Source organism: Bos indicus x Bos taurus, chromosome 6, assembly GCF_003369695.1.
Source record: "Bos indicus x Bos taurus breed Angus x Brahman F1 hybrid chromosome 6, Bos_hybrid_MaternalHap_v2.0, whole genome shotgun sequence".
NCBI lineage: Eukaryota > Metazoa > Chordata > Mammalia > Artiodactyla > Bovidae > Bos > Bos indicus x Bos taurus.
In genome coordinates, this window is record NC_040081.1 from 19,924,696 (window position 1) to 19,944,267 (window position 19,572).

At 37.2% G+C, this 19,572-nt stretch overlaps 1 protein-coding gene across 3 annotated transcripts in view; it reads left to right on the forward strand.

Annotated features, from left to right (window-relative positions):
- The window catches only part of PPA2 (pyrophosphatase (inorganic) 2), a 98,134-nt gene that overhangs the window by 14,759 nt on the left and 63,803 nt on the right, over positions 1 to 19,572 (forward strand). For 2 of the 3 annotated variants that reach the window (XM_027543912.1, XM_027543914.1), the window contains exons 2-5: positions 2,909 to 2,973; positions 6,876 to 6,920; positions 12,143 to 12,196; positions 13,579 to 13,698. In XM_027543912.1, the coding sequence (XP_027399713.1) occupies positions 2,909 to 2,973; positions 6,876 to 6,920; positions 12,143 to 12,196; positions 13,579 to 13,698 (284 nt within the window). The remainder of the gene's footprint in view (positions 1 to 2,908; positions 2,974 to 6,875; positions 6,921 to 12,142; positions 12,197 to 13,578; positions 13,699 to 19,572) is intronic. The other variant, XM_027543913.1, reaches the window with a different exon arrangement.

Consider the following 19,572-nt stretch of genomic DNA (forward strand, 5'->3'; position numbering starts at 1 on the left):
TTCCAGCTTGTGTTTCTTCCAGTCCAGCGTTTCTCATGATGTACTCTGCAGAGAAGTTAAATAAGCAGGGTGACAATATACAGCCTCGACGTACTCCTTTTCCTATTTGGAACCAGTCTGTTGTTCCATGTCCAGTTCTAACTGTTGCTTCCTGACCTCCATACAGGTTTCTCAAGAGGCAGATCAGGTGGTCTGGTATTCTCATCTCTTTCAGAATTTTCCACAGTTTGTTGTGATCCACACAATCAAAGGCTTTGGCATAGTCAATAAAGCAGAAATAGATGTTTTTCTGGAACTCTCTTGCTTTTTCCATGATCCAGCGGATGTTGCTGACACCTTCTCAGTCATTCCTTTCATAAGTTTGTTTCTTGATGACCTTGAGACTTCTGAAGAGTATTGGTTAGGTATTTTGAGAATGTCCCTCAGTTTGGGTGTGTCCAATATCTTGTTGATAATGAGACTGGAATTATGGGTTTGGGGGAAGAACATGGCAGATATGAAGTACCTTTATCCCGGTGTATCAGGGGATCCATGCTATGAACACGACTTGTCCACTGGTGATATTAACCTTGATCACTTGGTTAAGGATACTGATCATCAGGTTTCTCCATGGAAATGTTTTTCCCCTTCCACACTCTGTTCTTTGGAAGCAAGTCACTAAGTCTAGTCCACACTTGGGGAATAGGGTAAGCTTTATTTTTTTTGTTGGGGGAAACATCTATATATATTGTTTAGGATTTTTTCTGAAGGAAGATTAGTCTCTTCTATCATTTTTATTTATTTATACAATCATTTATTTGTATTACTATGGATCATGTATATTTATTGTATACTTTGGATTATAATGCATTACAGGCATACCTCACTTTGTTGTACTTTGAAGATACTGAACGTTTTACAAATAGTTTTGTGGCAGCACTGTGTCGTGCAAGGCTGTCAGTGTCAGTTTCACAGAAGCATTTACTATTTGGTGTCTCTGTGTCACGTTTTGATAGTTCTCGAAATATTTAAAACTTTCATTATTACAATATTTGCTATGGTGATATGTGATTGATGATCTTTGGCGTTACCAGTACGATTCATTGAAGACTCAGATGATGGTTAGCTATTTTTTTTTTTAGCAATAAAGTATTTTTTAAATGTATAAATTGCTTTTTTAGATATAATGCTATTGCACACTTAATAGACTAAATGTAGTGTAAACATAACTTTTATGTACATTAGGAAACCAAAAATTTGCGTGACTTTCCTCATTGCGATATTCGCCTTACTAACAGTGGTCTGGAACCAAGCCCGCAGTGTCTCCAAGGTTTGCCCGTAACTGTTATTTATTTTGTTGCTCAACTTGCTTTAGCTTTGGCCTTTGGGAGCTCTTTCAGGTTGGCTCCTTTCCCCTTTGACGTGCCTGTGAGTGAGTGATCGTCGCTCAGTCATGTCTGACTCTTTGTAGCCTGCCAGGCTCTTTTGTCCATGGAATTCTCCAGACAAGAATACTGGAGCGGGTTGCCATTTCCTTCCCCATTGACATACCCGTAACTTTTTGTTTTTTTGAGCACTTGGTCACTTTCTGGTACTCCAGGATATTCCAAGCTCATCTTGTATTTTCATTGCCCTGGGCGTAGAATAAGCCCCTTCTTCAAGAAATCCTAGTTGTTCTCACTGGAGAATGGTACTTAGAAACCAAGATTTGGGTGTTCTGTATACTTGTTGCTACTGGAGTGTTAGCCAGTCCTCACTTTATTTATTAAAATATTTTTAAAGTCTAAATTTGAAAATTATACCAAAGAAGTAGCAGGCCAGAAGTAGTACATACCTTGACTTTGGAAATTACAAAGTGAAGATTTTCTATGGCTATATTAAGCCCAGCTTTTGGAAACACACATTCCAATAAAAGTATGCATTCATATTTTATTTAAATAATATATACTTTTAAAGTTATTTTACATATATATTTCAGTATGCAATGAGGATAAAATAGTTTCAGTTATTGAAGTTTGTTTTTGTTTTAAGCTTATCTTAATATTAGCATCCTTATCACTGAGTGGAACAAATGACTTGTTTCTTTTATTTTGGTAGGACTTTTAATCCTTTGTTTCATGTGGGTTGTAGGTGGAAATGAGGAATTATGTTGTTAGGTTTTTCTTGGGAAAATTGACGTCAGTTTTAACCCAGTTCACCTATTCATGAGCCTCTTTTCAAAAGTCAGATTTTTTTCATATTTGGAGTTTTAGTCTAATTTAGACTTTTTACTTTGGATATTTAAGCCACAGGGGTAAGTGAATGGTTTCAGCAGCCCAGATATAGTTGATTTGGTGTGTGCAGCAGTCCCCCTTATTTGTGGTTTTGCTTTTCACGATTAAATGTTAAATTACGTGCCACTGTGTTCTGAGTAGCATGGTGAAGTCTGGTGCTGTCCTGCTCTGTCCCTCTCCTGGGCCTGAGCCATTCCTTTGTCCAGCCTTAGTAGGTAGATTTCTTGGTTGTCAGACCTTGTGTTCAGGTAACCCTTACTTAATAATGGCTCCAAAGCGTAATGATGCTGGCAATTTGAATATTCTCTTACTGTGCCTAACTTGTAAATTAAACTTTATCATATGTAGGTGTGTACAGAAAAACAAAACAAAACAAAAGCTATGTGGGGTTTGGTAGTGTCAACATTTTCAGGCACCCACTGGGGTCTTGGAAGGCATCCCCCAAAGATAAGAGAGGGCTATCATTTTTCTCTTTGGTCATCAGACTGGAGCAAGTTTTAAAAGTTGAATTAAACCTTAAATTGGGAGTTAAAGTTAATTTTGAAAAAACATTATCAGCTTGTTCAAAATTTAAAAGTGGGTAAGAGTACAGTTGCTCTAAAGAAGAAGCTCGTTCACTGCTTTAATTCTGTGTTTTTGTTTGTTTTCCTTTGCAGAGAATGTAGCTGGTCACTACATTTCCCCCTTTCATGATATTCCTCTGAAGGTGGACTCTGAAGAGGTATTGTTTTAACTTGTTTGGGGCATGAAAATATCTACTTCTAGTATCACCATAAGATGCTTTTTGGAAGCATTTCAAAAAGAAATGTTTTGGTTGGCGGTAGAGAAGGGCAGAGGAGAATTAGCATCAGTTATCTTTGTAACAGGATTATAAGCCTTCTTCATGAATTAGAATTTGGATAAGAATGGGTTTCTTCCGGGAGGACTTGGGAAGAAAGAAGTGTTAGTAGTCTATGAGGCTTAGAATTTGGTAGCAAATAAAAATTTAAGGTTAAGAATTTGGAAGGTTAACAAGAGGCTTATTTTTCATAAGAATAGTAGTGGTATTAGTAATAATAAGATAGTAACATTTGTGGATTATCTGCTGTTTGCTAGCCACCATGTCAACATATGCCATTTTATTTAATCCTTATAAATTGCTATTATCATCTCCAAGGACACTGGAGCTGAAGCGTCCTTGACTTGGATACTTTGTCTAAGGTCACATAGCTGGTGAGTGGCGGAACAAGGATTTGATTTAGCATTTCTGACCACAGAGTTCATGCTCTTTAACTACTCTACCAGATTGATGCTAGAAAGATACAGTTGGAAAAATGGTAGTCTTTGAATAGCTATTCTTTTAGAACCTAAAATTACTTGAGAGGTGGGAGGGTAGAAGGGACGTAAGTCAGGTTGGAGGGAAATCTGCTGAAGATGGAACTAGGAGGGACTCAGAATATTGGTGCATTCCTGGGGCTCTCCTGACTAGTTGGCGAGATGGCATCGTTGGTGGTGGATGTTAGTAGTCACCTCAGTCTTGGCAGTTCTTTCAGTAAGATCCGAGAAGTTAACTGGCTTATTTCATTACCACGTTTTTCAGTGACCAGAACTATATTCCAGGATGAGATTCTGTGGGGCTGGTTAGTGGGGTTGGGTTTTCCAGAACTGTGGTGGGATCAGTGTGGAGCAGAGGCCAGGGAAAAAGTGGGAAGCTGCTGCAGCTGCAAGTCTGGTTTGACCTTTCCAGTGTTACCTCAGGGGCTGACTGCCAGGTGTCACAGTCAGATTATGGAACATGGGAATAGGATGTATGCTGCCTCCCGGGGCTTCACAGGGTTGGACTGTCCATAACAATGATAACGGGGGCCAATGAGAGCCGAGAGTTACCGAGTGCCCCTCGTGCTTAGCCAGGCACTGTGCTCAGAGCTTGACTTGCATTATTTCAGTATGTCCAGGGCTACTGTTACCATTTTTATTTTGCTAATGAGGTGAAGTGCCTTGCCCATGGTCACAAACATGGTCTGTTGTGGAGATGAGACTTGAACGTAGGACTGTAACTCCACAGACTGTCATTTTTTTTTTTTTAAACGTTTCTTCGGGTTTTATTTTAAATAATAGCAGGTGTGAAGTCAAGTAGACAGTAGGCAATGGTGACTTGATCCAGTAAGCAAAAGGAAAGGTATTTTATTCTAAACTATTATTTACAAACACATTTAAAACTATAATCATTTCCTATAACGTCTATAAAATTTTCCATAAATAATTATCCCAGAGACAGCCAAGGAAGAGGACGTTCAGCAGCATCCTCTACAAAGTCTGTATCTTAGCTGCTCTTGTGTAATCCTTCTAGCTCACTACTTCTGAGTAGTATTCAGCTACAGGACAAGGAGTCATGTAATCTGGAGAGAGAAAGGAACCGGTGAGAGAGCATAGAGAACTCTACAGTACTGTGTGTGTCTCTGAGTGTGTGTGTGTGTGTGTGTGTGTGTCCATGTCTTGTTTTGGCCAGTGAGCTGTCCAACCTAGGTATCTCACATCTCCCAACCACTCTCTTTGATTTTGGCTTAAAGAGGGTGCATTCATCTATTTATTTGTTAATTAATTTATTCATTCAGTAAACAGTTATTGCATGGTTACTATGAGTCAGACAGTATTTCGAGCACTAGAGTTGCAGTGGTGAAATAGGTGAATATAGTTCCCTCTCAGCCAGAGGAGACTAACAACCTGAAAATAAACAAGACAATCAAATACTGTAAGGTGCTAGAAAACTAGAGGAGAGTAGTGAAGAGTGACTGCTGGTGCTGCTTAGCGGGGAGTGGTGCACTGTGACAGTCTCTATACCTCATAGCAGTAGCAGTGATAACAATATTATATGGAGGAATTGTGTAGTAGGTCGGGGTGTAAGTGGAACAAAGAATGGGCTTCCTACATCCCTCTGAGTAATAATACTCTGCCTTAGGAGGATGGGTTTGGGGGAACATGAGATTTGGGCTTATGAAAAATTGATAACGGCAGAACAAAGTGAAACAGGTTGTGCGAATGAATTCTGGGCCGTGGAGATTGGTACATACAGTGGCTGTGTAAATAGGCTTCCCTTGTTCCCAGACATAATGATTAGAGAACTCTTGCACCTTATACTTTGGGTGGTGGTATTTTAGGAAAAGAAATGATGTTTCAGGGCTGACTTGGAATAATTGTTTTTCTGTTTGTTTCCTTCATTAGCTGTTTCGGTGTGTAGAAGTTACATATAATGTGTGAGCATTTGTGAATGGTGTAATTTTTCTTCCCAACCCGCCGAATAATGCTCTTTTAATTTAAAAGTGCTTGATGGAGACTTGGTAATCACACCTTGGTGGAAATCACAGGCAGGCGGCGCAGCCGAGTACTTTCATGGCTTGTTAGTCACACTCCCTGGAGTTTCATTTCAACAATGAAATGACTGTTTTAAGCATGATTACTGGAAACTGCCAGTCTTTCCTTAAAGACTGAACTGAGCCTTTGCTTATTTTGTAAAAACTAGGAAAATATACTTGAAAGAGATTTAGCTTTTCTAATAATTTGTTTTATGAAGCGCTGAAAACTGCATGAGTTTTTGATGCTCATGCACTGGGGGTGTAAATGCTGAGAGAAAACTGCACTGGGTATTTGGTGGATTCTCTGTTGAATCAGGTTTCTGGAAACCTCTGGTGGAATGTTTATACGATAGGCATATTTTTATTGCTGTACGGTCAATACAGCTGTATTTGTTCATGAAATATTAGAGTCAAAAATAGCATCTTTTAAAAATTGAAGTGTAGTTCATTTACAGTGATTCAGGTATATAGCAAAGTGATTCAGTTTTATATTATATATATATATATATATACACACACACATATTCTTTTCAGGTTCTTTACCATTATAGGCTATTACAAGATATTGAATATAGTTCCGTGTGCTATACAGCAAGTAGGTCCTTGCTGTTTATCTATTTTATATCCAGTAGTGTGTATCTGTTAATCCCAAATTCCCAATTCATCCCTCCCTGCCTTCCCCTTTGTTAATCATGTTTGTTTTCTATGTGAGTCTATTAATATTTCTGTTTTTGTAAATAAGTTCTTCTGTATCATTTTTTTAAGATTTCACATATAAATGATAGTTTATGATATTTGTCTTTGTCTGTCATACTTCACTTAGCATGTTAATCTCTATTTCTATCCATGTTGCTGCAAATGACATTATTTCATTCTTTTTTATGACTGAGTAATATTCCATTATATGTATATAAAACATCTTCTTTATCCACTCATCCGTCAGTGAATATAGATTGCTTCCATGTCTTGGCTATTATAAATAGTGCTGCTATGAGCATTGGGGTCCAAGTATCTTTTCAAATTAGAGTTTTTGTCTTTCCAGAATATATGCCCAGGAATGGGATTGCTGGATCATTGGTAGCTCTTTCAAGGAATCTCCGTGTTGTTCACCAAAATAGCTGCACCAGTTTCCATTCCCACCAGTAGTGTCAGAGGGATCCCTTTTCTCCACACCCTCTCCAGCATTTATTATTTGTAGGCTTTATTATGATGGCCATTCTGACCAGTGTGAGATGGTACCTCATTGTATTTTTGAATTGCATTTCTCTAATAACCATCTTTTCTTTTATAGGAAAATGGCATTCCTACAAAAAGAGCACGAAATGATGAATATGAGGTATATCTAAAGGTTTTTATTTGTGTGTATCACTTATATTGTCTTTTAAAGACCCTGATGGTAGTCTGCATTTGTAAAGTGATGCTGAATTATTTTCCGTCACAGAACTTATGAATGCATCCTGATGTTTTTATTCTAGTCTCTCTTTAAGGCAGCTAGGGACAATATTATCATTTTACTTTATTCCCTTATGGTAAAATATATGTAACATGACATTTACCGTATTATTTATTGTACACTTTTTAAGTGTACAGTTCAGCAACATTAAATTCTGTACCATGTTATACAATCATCACCACTATCCATCTCCAGAACTTTTTCATTTTTTCAAACTGAAACTCTGGACCCATTAAGCAGTAGCTCTCCACCCCACGTCCACGCAGCCCCTGGTAACCACTGTGCTACTTTCTGTTTATAAATCTGACTATTCTAGGATCCAGGAATATATGCTATATTCCAACTATATGCTAAAATAAATACATTCTAAATCCATCTTTAAATATATGACTGTCAAACTTTTAATTGTTTTTGACTTAGGACCAGAACATTTAACTGATATCTGTCTTCCCATTTCTTTCTCTTGATTCCTTTTTATCTTGCTGATTCCAGGAAACATTTCCTGCCTCTTAGCCTTCTTTTTCCTTCCTAACCTTATTGCCCTCTAGTCTCGTCTGGCTGAAACTTTTGACCCCAGCCTTTGAATCTACTTCCAAGCATAGCTGTGGGGCTGTTTAATTCCCATCAGCTTTTCCTGCCCCCCATCTTGTATTTTACTAAACTGATGTTTGTCAGATGGTCCTAAACCATCTGCATTGGAACTGCTTAGGGCACTTGTTAATATTTCAGATTCCTGGTCCATTCCATATCTACTAAATTCATGCGGACTGGGTAGTCTTCACATTTAAGTGTTCTGTGCTCAGTCACTCAGTTGTGTCCGACTCTTTGTGACCCCTGGACTATAGCCCTCTAGGCTCCTCTGTCCATGGGATTTCTGAGGCAAAAATACTGGAGTGGGTTGCCATTTCTTTCTCCAGGGACTCTTTCAGACTTAGAAATCGAACCTTTGTCTCTTGTGTCTCTTGCATTGGCTAGTGGATTCTTTCCCAGTGTGCCCAAAACAAGTGTCCCAGGGCATCCTGTACGCTCGGAAGTTTGAGAGTCATTGCTCTCCATAATGGATAAATAGACATCCAGGGGCTCAAGTCTTTATGGGTTCCTAGAGACTGTGAGTGTTAACCTGAAAACAGTTGTTTCAGTGGCAAAAATGTTTACTGCGTATATATAGTAGTAGTGCTTAGTGAGTCAGTTGTGTCGGAATCTATATGACCCCATGGACTGTAGCCCGCCAGGCTCCTCTGTCCATGGGATTCTCCAGGCAAGAATACTGGAGTGCGTTGCCATGCCCTCCTCCAAGGGATCTTCCCAGATCGGACCCAGGTCTGCCGCATTGCAGGCAGATTCTTTACCATCTGAGCCACCAGGGAAACCAACTTAAACTTTAATTTTTAGAACATAGTTTGTGTTGGTGACTACCTGATTTTTGATTTGAGATTTTTTTTTTTTAATTCTTTTCTATTTCCCCCACCCCTCAGGCCGTGGCAACTACTTTCCTACTCTCTTTCTATGAATTTGGCTTTTTAAAACTTTTCAGATTCTACCTGGAAGTGGTGCATGCAGTATGTGTCTTTTTCTGTCTGACTTCTTTCACTGAGCATAATACCTTCCAGGTTCACCCATCCTGTCACCAAGGGCAAGATGTTGTCCTTTCTCATGCTTGGATACTATTCTCTTGTATATATAAAAAATGTATTTGTCCATTTGTTGACAGGCACTGAGGTTGTTTCTGGGTCTTGGCTATTGTGAGTAATGCTATAACGGGCTTAGGAGTATAAGTATCTCCTCGGTATCCTGTTTTCCTTTTTTTTGGATATATATACAAAAGTGGAATTGCTGGGTTATGTGGTAGTTCTATGTTCAGTTTTTTGAGGAAACTCCATACTATGTTCCATTGTGGCTGCGCCAGTTTACATTTCTACCAACAGCGCACAAGGGTTCCTTTTCTCTGCATCCTCGCCAGGACTGTTATTTCTTATCTTTTTTCATGATAATCATTCTAATGGGCATGACCTGGTATCTTATTGTGAGTTCGATTTGCTTTCTTTCTCTTGATGATTAGTAATGTTGGCCATCTGTTTGTCTTCTTTGGAAAAGTATTTAAGACCTGTGCCCTTTTTTTTTTTTTTTTTTGATGGATTGGTTTTTCACTATTAAATTACATGATTTCTTTATATATTTTGCTTATTAACCCTTTAACAGATATATGACTTGCAACTGTTTTCTTCCATTCCATAGGTTGCCTTTTCATTTTGTTAATTGTTACCTTTGCTGCGCAGAGCTTTTTACTTGAGTATGTTCCCACTTGTTTATTTTTGCATTTGTTGCCTTAGCTTTAATGTCAAATTCAAGTTTATTTGATATTTTAAGGGTTAGAACAAGGATAGAAGGGTTATTTCCTTTCTTTTTACACCCCAAGAATATAGATAATGCAGTGTTAGAGAATCTGCCTGCCAATGCAGGAGACACAAGCGACAAGGGTTCCACTCCTGGGGTCGAGAAGATCCCCTGGAGAAGGAAATGGCAACCCACTCCAGTACTCTTGCCTGGGAATTCCCATGGACAGAGGAGCCTGGCAGGCTGCAGTCCATGGTGTTGCAGAGAGGCACACAGCACTGAGCATACACACATATAAAATCTACTGACTGCTTTTTCATCCTTTTTTTTTTCCCTGCAATAAAAATAGAAGGGAAAAAAATAGAAAAAAGAACTGAAGGAAGAGGTAAATGTCCCTAACCCAACATTCCGAATTTAAAACATGTCCCCTTGTGTCTTTGTGATTTTCTAATAAATTTCAGCAGGCTACTTTTGGTTTGTAATTAACATTAATCTTAGAATAAACAGACTGACATTGGCTTTAAAAAATTACAGGTCATGTGCATTTTAGCCCGAGAGAAGAAAAGCAGACTGGAAGTACACTCCTAGAGATCAGGAGCAAATGATGAGGAAGAGTGTAGTTTGCAGGCTTAAAATTCAAACCTGATCCATTGTTCTCCTGGCGTAATTCAAGTCTCTGTGAGAGGTTTTGGTGGGTGTCATTCTGTAAAAGGATTGGCACCAGCTTTGTCTTCTCTGTCACCTCTGAGTATTCATCTGCATGCATTTCTTCTCTTATAGCCAGACTTTCAGGGATGAATAAATTATGTGAACATCTGCCGTTTACTTAGGTTTTTCTTTTTAACAGCTACTTCAGACATATTTAAACAGGTGCTGGGGTACCTCATGAAAGAGCATAGAAAATGAAACATAACGGCAGGCCTGTATATAAGGCTGCTAAGATAGATATGAGGCGTATTTCTCAGGAGCAGTTGTTGAGAGTGCATTCTCAACTTTGTTCTTTATCTCATTATGAGTGTGCAGTTTTGTCGTGGTAAACTTCAGTCTCATCTAGAAGAACTTAAAAACCATCATTATTTCTTTGGCTTGATTTATATTTAATTGTGTAAATGGCATTCTTTAAGTTAACAGCATTCCTGTTTCACTAAGAAAACCCCAGATATTGTTTAGCAGTGCTTTAAACCAGAGGTTCTCAACTCTGGCTGCATATTAAAATTGCTTAGAGAGCTTTTAGAAATAAGCAATGCCCTGGCTTCACCACAGAACCACTGAATTCAAATATGTAGGAGATGGGGGCTCTAGAAATCTCTTAAAAAAAAAAAAAATCAATTCCAGCTCTCCAGGTGATTTTACTGTGTGGCATAGTTGAGAATAACTATATTTAATCACTGCTTCTCAAATGATCTGTGGTAAAAGATAGTTTTTTGGTTTATTTCTAATCTTTTGTGAACTGATATTGATACTTTAAAAAATTACAATCAAAATGAACTATTAGAAAAACTTAATTCAAGTTCCAAATACTTATTAATAGGTCTGACAGTCATAAAAATTACTTGGTCAAATTGTTATAAATGTTTCTAAAGGAGCCGGTAACAAGTTGGTAACAGTCAACTTGCAGCTTAGCCCTGGTCCATGACCACACTTGGATGAAGACTGTTTTAAACCGTTGCTTTGATAAGTTGTTAGTTACTGATATCAGAATGGGAAGCAAGCCAACTTTAAACATAGACCTATTCTCTCTCTTTTTATAAAATAATTTTGTTTATTTTTGGCTGCGCTATGTCTTCTGTTGCTTGGGCCCTCTCTAGCTGAGGTGCTCAGGCCTCTCATTGTGGTGGCTCCTTTTGTTGTGGAGCACAGGCTTTAGGGTGCATGGGCTTCAGTAGTTGCAGTTCCTGGGCTCCAGAGCACAGGCTCAGTATTTGTGGGGCATGGGCTTATTTGCTCCTTGGTATATGAGATCTTCCCAGCCTAGGGATCAAATCCATGTCTCCTGCATTGGCAGGCAAATTCTTTACCACTGAACCACCAGGGAATCCCTAAGGCTTTTTCTTTGTAAGGCCATTACTGTAGAAAATTATTTTTAGTCACCACTGATCTAGAGTTTCCTTTGTTAAGTACGCTACAAGCTCAGAAATGGTAAAAAGAAGCAGTGGTTCTTTTGTAACTTTAGGGAATCTGAGATCATTAGATAATGTAAGCTAAGCTTTGTAACTCTTTGTAAGCTTTATAACTACCTATACTGATGGCCTCAATTTTACATTATGATAGAAATAACTTGGATTTAAATATTTTTTTATGATTTTCAAAATATTTTACTTCTTAATTGTCTGTGTATTTTCATTTAAAGCACATAATTGGTCTTCACAACTTTGTGTGGGATGAAGACAGAGATTATCACACTTACTTTGCAGACTGGAAAAGTGAGACACTCAGTGCTCACTTTTGTTTTAGTTGGAAAGTAATTGAAACACGTTTCTTGGCTCCATTCTGATTCTGTCCCTACCTTGCAAAGGTATTTCCAGAAATGTAGCAACTTCTAACACCTGTGCAGTAGTGGTCAAGTAACATAATCAGGCTTAAATTCTGTTATATTTTAACCAACTTCTCTAATTTTTTAGTAGGAATTTAAGGCATAGGCAGACATATGATGCAGACTTTTTACATTTTTTGTAGGAAAAAAATAAAACATTCTCATGCAGGAGATAAGTGAAAAAATAAAAGATGACAACATTAAAAAAATGTTTTCTTTGTTGTTTTTTATATTGCAGAATGTGTTTAACATGGTTGTGGAAGTACCTCGGTGGACAAATGCTAAAATGGAGGTATGAAATATCCTATTAGCATCAAATGGAATAATTAATAATGATATAAAATTTTGTTTCAAGTTGTTTGTCATAATATTTTGAATTTGGGATGGTTGACAAGTTTCTTTATAATGGACAATGGAAAATATTCTTGCAAACTTACTTTGAATCTATTTTCAAAAAAGAAAATATTATTCCAAGCTGAATTTACACTTTAAAGAGAATATATTCTTTTTTGCCTCTCTATTTTGTTATACACATATTTATTTAATTTTCCTTGACTCCTGTGTCTTTGAAAATAGCAAATACTTTTAAGGTTTTCTTAAATAGGTTCTGAGATGTGTTTTGTTCATAGACACAATTGCAGCATATTTGGGGCTGACAGTTTTGGTTCCTAAGGACTTAATTCTCCGAGGAGTTAAAGTGTTTTTCTGGCCAACTCTTGGTTTCTGAGTACTTTCTAAGAGCATCTAGTATTCCCCTGGTTAGTTTTTAAAATTAATGATTTTTTCTTGATTTTTCTTGATAGGTGTGAACCTATCAAGAACTTCCTTTTTGCTTTTCAGAATTTTATTGTTTCATCTTCAGTTAAGTAAGGTCCCTATTTCTGAGTGAAATTTAATTTATGGTACTTTGTTTCGTTATCTAAGTTTTCTGCAACTTTGGATGTGAAGGTAGGTATTATTTTACATGTTTAAGTTAAGATAGTTTTATCAGTATATGTTTTGCAGATTCTATATTTGGAGAATTATTTCTCTAAATATAAAATAGTAGGTTTTTTGGTTAATATTTTAATAGGAAAAAGTAATTAGATTCTTCTTTTGCTCATCTTGCTTTTGGTACAATGTTTTATTGTTCTTGGCTACTCTCTACCTCACTTGGGTGTAGGATCAAGAACCTATGAGATCTTACCTAATTTAAGCAGTGTTTATTCATTCAAACATGGCTTCAGTTATTTTTTGTTTACTTTTGTAGGATAGTTTTTTTTTTTTTGGCATGGCAATTTGAGTATGTTTGATTGAAAGGTAACTTTGAAATGAAATCACTTAGTGAAAAATCTTTATTATAAGATTGATGGTAGAAAACCCAAGTAGTAACAAAAAGCAAGTTGATTAATCCTTAGCTTCTTGCCATTTCAATAATATTTATTATTTGTGTTAAAAATAATGAGTTCATAAGTAATAGAGTGCCAAAATATATTATCTGACGTTTCCTTTCCAGTTTAATACAAAACAGTAAATTAGAAATAAGAACCAGCTTAACTTATTTTTAAAGTTATCTTTGATCAATAAGTTGGAATACGAATATTTAGTCTGATAACGGCAGATTTAAAAATCCTGTTTGAATATAGGATTAACCATTTTATGTCCCACACCCCTTTTCTCCCACAACCTGCTTAGATTGCCACAAAGGAACCACTGAATCCCATTAAACAAGATGTAAAGGATGGCAAGCTTCGCTATGTGGCAAATATCTTTCCTCACAAGGGTTATATATGGAATTATGGTGCCCTCCCTCAGGTAACATTTTTGTTATAATGGTAAAACTTCTCTGTCTTCTGAAAAAATTGCCTTGTAAATCCTGTGAACTACTTGAATTTAAATTGAGGACATGTCAGTGAGAGATTTGTAAATTTAAAATTTTTTTAATGTGGAATTTTATTGTATCAATAAATTTTTTTTCAAACTGTATATATGTCTGTACTCAGATTCTCAGAGTTAGGTATTTAGAATACTCACATTTGGCATTTTGAACACATTTCTTTTTCTGAGCTTGGCTATTAAGAGTCAGTGGAAAATATTTTATCTCCTTTATCTGCAGTCATTTTTTTGGATATGACAAGTTATACTTGTATATACATTCATACATGACAGCATGAATTTTATTTTTTAAACTTTAACAGATGAACCTATTAAATTGTTACCTCTTTCAGAACTCATTGTGAATTGAATAAGGCAATTAATTATATACTGTTAAGAATTTATGACTTTTCAGTAGGAAGCAATGAAAACAATGGCTAAGTGATGGTAAAGCAGCATTCCGATTAGAGAGTAACACTTGCTATTTGCTTTTCTTCCTTTTTTCTCCTTTTTTGTTTTTTTTCTTATGTTTCCTCATTCCTAGGAAGTGGTAACTCCTTCCAGATAATTTAGTGAGTAACACTCAGAATATGCAGAATCAGAAATCTAGGTTTGGAGACATAAAGAAGCATCTGCCTTTATGTTTACAAAAACCTTTAGAGCATCTGTCTATCTGGATATTTTTATATTTTAATTTTGTTTATTAATTTTAATATTTTGTGTGAAATTCCAAGATTCTATTTGGGAAATATCTGAGAAAAGGGGTTCTTGTTTTATCTAACTCAAAAAAAAAAAAAAAAAAAAAAAACCAGCTGCCCATGTAGAATAAACAGTTGCAGGAAAAGAAAAAAGAAAATTGTTTTCTAAAGAGTCAGACTGCCTTTGATGGCAGTTAGACCACCCACATGGATACATTCTTGGTTAAAACAGGCGCTTCTAAAATGGTGTGCTAAGAATGAGGATGTTTGTTGAAACTAAGACCACAGGATTTCTGACTTCCCAGGTGCCTAAGTAGACATTCTGTTTGACCTGGCAGTGAAAGGGTGAGAACCTTTTTGTTAAGCTTAGGGGATACTGTCTGCAGAAGATGGAGAGATGAGGAGAGGGCCTAACAAGCCACTGAATTAAAGGAAGACAAAAATAGACCTTTGAAAAGTAGAGTAGTTGTTATTTAATTGATCAGTCGTGTCCAACTCTTTGCGACCCCACAGACTGTAGCCCTCCAGGCTCCTCTGTCCTTGGGATTCCCCAGGAAAGAATACTGGAGTGGATTGCCATTTCCTTCTTCAGGGGAAAAGTAGAGTAAGCAGAGGAGAAACTAAAGTTCATCTATTTGTTTATTTCATTAAACATTTATTAAGGATTTATGTGCTAGACTGTATTTAGGTGTTGGGTAGACACAGAAAAATGAGATATAAGTATAAGATTAGTGCAGCATAAGTGATAAGAATGTTGATTTTAGAGCCAGCTTGCCACCTACTAGTAATGTGGCTTGGGCAAGTTCTTTTGTTTTTCTGGACCTCATTTTCTTCATCTGTAACAGAGAGATGATAAGATACTGCATGTGGTCCTGTTGAGGTTAAATGAGTTATTGTATGTTCATGTTAGAATAATGCCTAATGGACAGTGATCACATTGTTGTTACCACTGGTACTTTTACTATTATCTGGTTGTTTTTGTTTTTTTTTTTAAAGCATTTATAGTCTCCTGGAGGTGGGATGATCAACAACTAAATTAGTGGCTACAGTGGAGCATAATAGATTCTAATTAACTCATCTTTTGTAGTTTATCTATTTAAAGTTATGACGTATTTTTGTATTCCTCTGGATGTGTTTGAATGTTCAAGGTGCTCTTCCATGCTATTATATTAGTCTGTGAGGTGCAATAGTTCTCCAGCTAGAGCAGAAATTAGACTCTTAATCTTGGTTCTTAATGTCCCCTGCATTCACCACTGCCTACTGAAATTTCATACTCCATCTAGTATCCAAAAATACCATTTTTGTCCATATGAGAACCTTTTAATGCCTTCCTATTGCTGAAAGGATAAAATGAAACATTCCTAACATAGCTCCTCAACCCTTTCATGGTCTGGCCCTACTTAGCCAGCCTTACTCTGCAGCCTGTTTCCTCCTCACTTCCCTCCCACCACAGCAGCATCTTCAGTGTCTCAAGTTTCCCTTGTCATTTTCACACCAGCTCTTCCTTCACAGAGCTGTTCATTTCTTCAGGACCCATTTTTTGAGTAACTGATGTTTGCCAGACAATGTTCTAAGTACTGGAGGTAGAGCAGCGATATCAGTGACAAAAATTCGTATGGAACTTTTATTCTAAGAGACAGACAAAAAAAAAAGTAAGAACGTATAGTATGTCAGATGGTGGTAAGTGTGTTGGAGAATAATCAAATAGGAAATGGGTCTAGGGTGTGTGGGAATTGTTGCAGTTGGGAGGAAGACCTCAGCGTGGAGCTATTTTCTAACAGGAGACCAGGAGAAAGTGAGATGGTGGCATCTTAGAAAGTGAGTGCCATCCCAGGCCATTTAGAGGAACTCATCAAGAAACATGAGGTATAAAAGTCTAGAGGTGGAAGGAGGGCTCGTGTGTCTCAGAAAGGAGGCCACTGTGGATAGGATGGAAGTGAGGAAGAGGAAATAGACCTGTATTCTCTCTGCCATTTTTAACCAGAGATCTTTACTCTCTTTTTAAACCTAAACTGATGGTGGTGGTGGTGGTGGTGGTGTGTGTGTGAGAGAGTCCTCAGCAGAAAAATAGATTGCACAGAAGTTAACACCAAGCAAAAATAACTACATTGATTCATGTTTATATAAAGTTGAAATTAAGCCAGTTGTTTATGGACAAGGTAATGTACCCAACTGTCTGAGCAGTGAAGAACTCACCTGCCAATGCAGGAGATGCGGGTTTGATCCCTGGGTGGCAAAGAGCCCCTGGAGAAGGAAATGGAAACCCACTGTAGTATTCTTTCTGAAATTTCATGGAAATTTCATGGACAGAGGAGCCTGGTAGGCTGTCACAAAAGAGTCATACACAACTTAGTGACTAAATAACAACAAATGTACCCAATATTTTTTTTGCATCCTTGTCAACGTTAAGACAGAGTGAGCCTATTAAATTGAAAGCCAGCCCCTGGCGCATTTATGTTTTTGATCTCATGTCCAGCTTCTCCTTCTGCTCCTCCTCCTGCTCCCTAACCCCAACACTGACCTCCTCATGATTCCTCTGAGGCTCTAGGCGTACTCCTGCCTCAAGCTTTCACACTCACTGTGTCCCCGGCTCTGGATATATTTTCCCAATGTACACAACGCCCTCCTTCCTTCAGTGTTTGCTCATCAGTTGCCTCCTTCATGATGTCTGCCTCTAACATCCTTTACTGTTTTAACCCAGTGTACTCCCATCGTTCTTCCATACTTTTTTTTTCCCCTTTTCCATTACACCTGTCAACTTCTGACACGCTATATAATTTGTGGTGGTTTAGTCGCTAAGTCATGTCCGACTCTTGAGACCTCACGGACTGTATGTAACCTGCCAGGCTCCTCTGTCCATGGGATTCTCCAGGCAAGAATACTGGAGTGGGTTGCCATTTCCTTCTCCAATATATAATTTAGTTGTTAAGTTTATTGTAAATGTGTTCTAGTTAGAATGTAGTCTCATGAGGGCAGGGATTCTGTTTGTTTTGTTTGCTGTTGTCTTTCAACTGCCCTGGTTAGCGTCTGGCACCGAGTTAGGTGATCAGTAAATATTTGGGGGATAAGTGAATCCATGAATGCATGGTGTGTATTGCATATGGTTCGTAGGCATGTGTGGGTTTTGCTGTTCTCTTGTGATACATCTTGTAACAGTGGGGAATTTGTTCAGAGCAGTTATCAAGCCAACCATGCTTGGAAGAACACTGAAGCAGCAGAATACTGTTTAAGCAGAAGCCTCTCCATGTAGTCGTCAGTGCGCTCTCGTTGTTGCAGACCTTCATCTGCCTAGACTGTGTAACCCTGCTGATAACTTCTCCTGCACTGGCGATGATGACTTCCTCAAAGTTTGAGTTTGGACTGGGCAAAAATCATCTTTGTTTGTCTTCCCCTAATTGTTCATATTTCCCACATATTATTCAAGTGTTGTAACTTTCTGTGTAAATATTTAGAAGACTCATCTAAATAATGTCAAAGGACTAGAATCACTAAATTCAAAATTTCTTCAGTCTTACTGGTATATCATTGTGTTATTATTTGAACTTCATTATAATTTGGTTCATTGACCCCAAGTTGCATTTAGTACTACTTCTTAGCTTTATAACCTGAAACCAGTGACTAAATGTAACCAGGCCTATTTGTTCATCTGTGTCACCCTGCCATCTACCCCACAACGCTATTGTGGAATTCGAATGAGATGACCAAAAACAAGGTTAAGCCCTCAATGAGTGTTTGGTGGTATTATCTCAGTGATGACACTGTTGCCACTGATATTAGCTGCTACTAGTGAAATAGCTTTTGCTCCAAATTGAAGCTGGTGAAGTACCAGTAGAGGTTGAGCAGATCTTACTTGACTTGGAGATAGGAGTTCTGCTTGATCAGGAAGTAGTACTCAAGAAGTCTGTATACTCAGTTCTGTACCATTCAGTGATATTTTGGCAAGACTTAAGGACCAGAGCATGGTGATTGCTGATGTATTGGTTAATATTTATAAGATTGTAAAGTAATGATCTCAGGTACCTGCATGAGGATGAGTAGACTTGTTTTAGGTTAGATCAGTAATCTGTGTATATTGAGGTTTTTTTCATAGCTTTATAGCTATGCTTTGTATTAGTTTAACATTTGTATTCCTGAGAGATTTTTAAACTTTTTTAAAGCTTTTCATGAATCTGTGCTAAAATTTTTCTGTGTACATAATATGTATACATACATACTACTACTGGGTATATATCTATAAGTCACATTGCTAAGTTCTGAGTTTATTTTACTAGATATTCCCAAATGGTTTACAAAAGAAGTTGTAACAATATGCACTCCTCCCAGTAGTAGCGTTTCAGGCTTCTTACATAATTATGAGTATTTAATGTTATCAGATTTTTTAAGTTTTTGAAATAGTGACTCATTTTGGTTCTAATTTGTATTTCTCTGATCAGATTGGTTATCTTTTCATATATTTATAAGTCATTCATGTTTCCTCTAAGAATTACCTTTTCCTGACTTTGACCCATTTTGTATTGTTTTGCTTTCTCATACTTAGTTGTAGAAGTTATTTCTAAAGTCTGGATGCTCGCCCTTGTCAGTTTTGTGAAACAAATATTAAGAATAGGGATTTCATCTTCTGGATATTTCTTTGCTAGCTTGACTGCTTTTCAAGTTGTTTCTCTGCCTAGTTTTAAGCCTAGACACTTAAAACTCCACTAGAGAGTGTGATTAAAGTTTTAAATTTGTCAAGATTTCTTCTGGTGATTGCTTGAAATTATACTGTATTTTCAAGTTAAGTTAGAAATCGTTTAGTATGACTCTCTTTTTGTAGTAAAAAACCAAGCCCTGAAGATACAGAGCACTGAATGTGGAACTAGAAATAGAAAGAACCAGTATGGTATTTTTTCTGGTGAGGGAGATCATGAAGAACTGGCCCTAAAATTGACAGCGTTGTTATAGGTTAAGAATTTTGCCTGTATGTATTTATTTCCTCAATAGAAAGAACTAAATTGATAGGTAAAAAATGTAATTGGAGTTTCTGAAGAGAATGAAGACAGTTTTTGTGTCAATACGAAGAAGGACTTTTGTAGAAAAATTAACTCTGAACACAGTGGGTTAAGTTATTTCATTAATT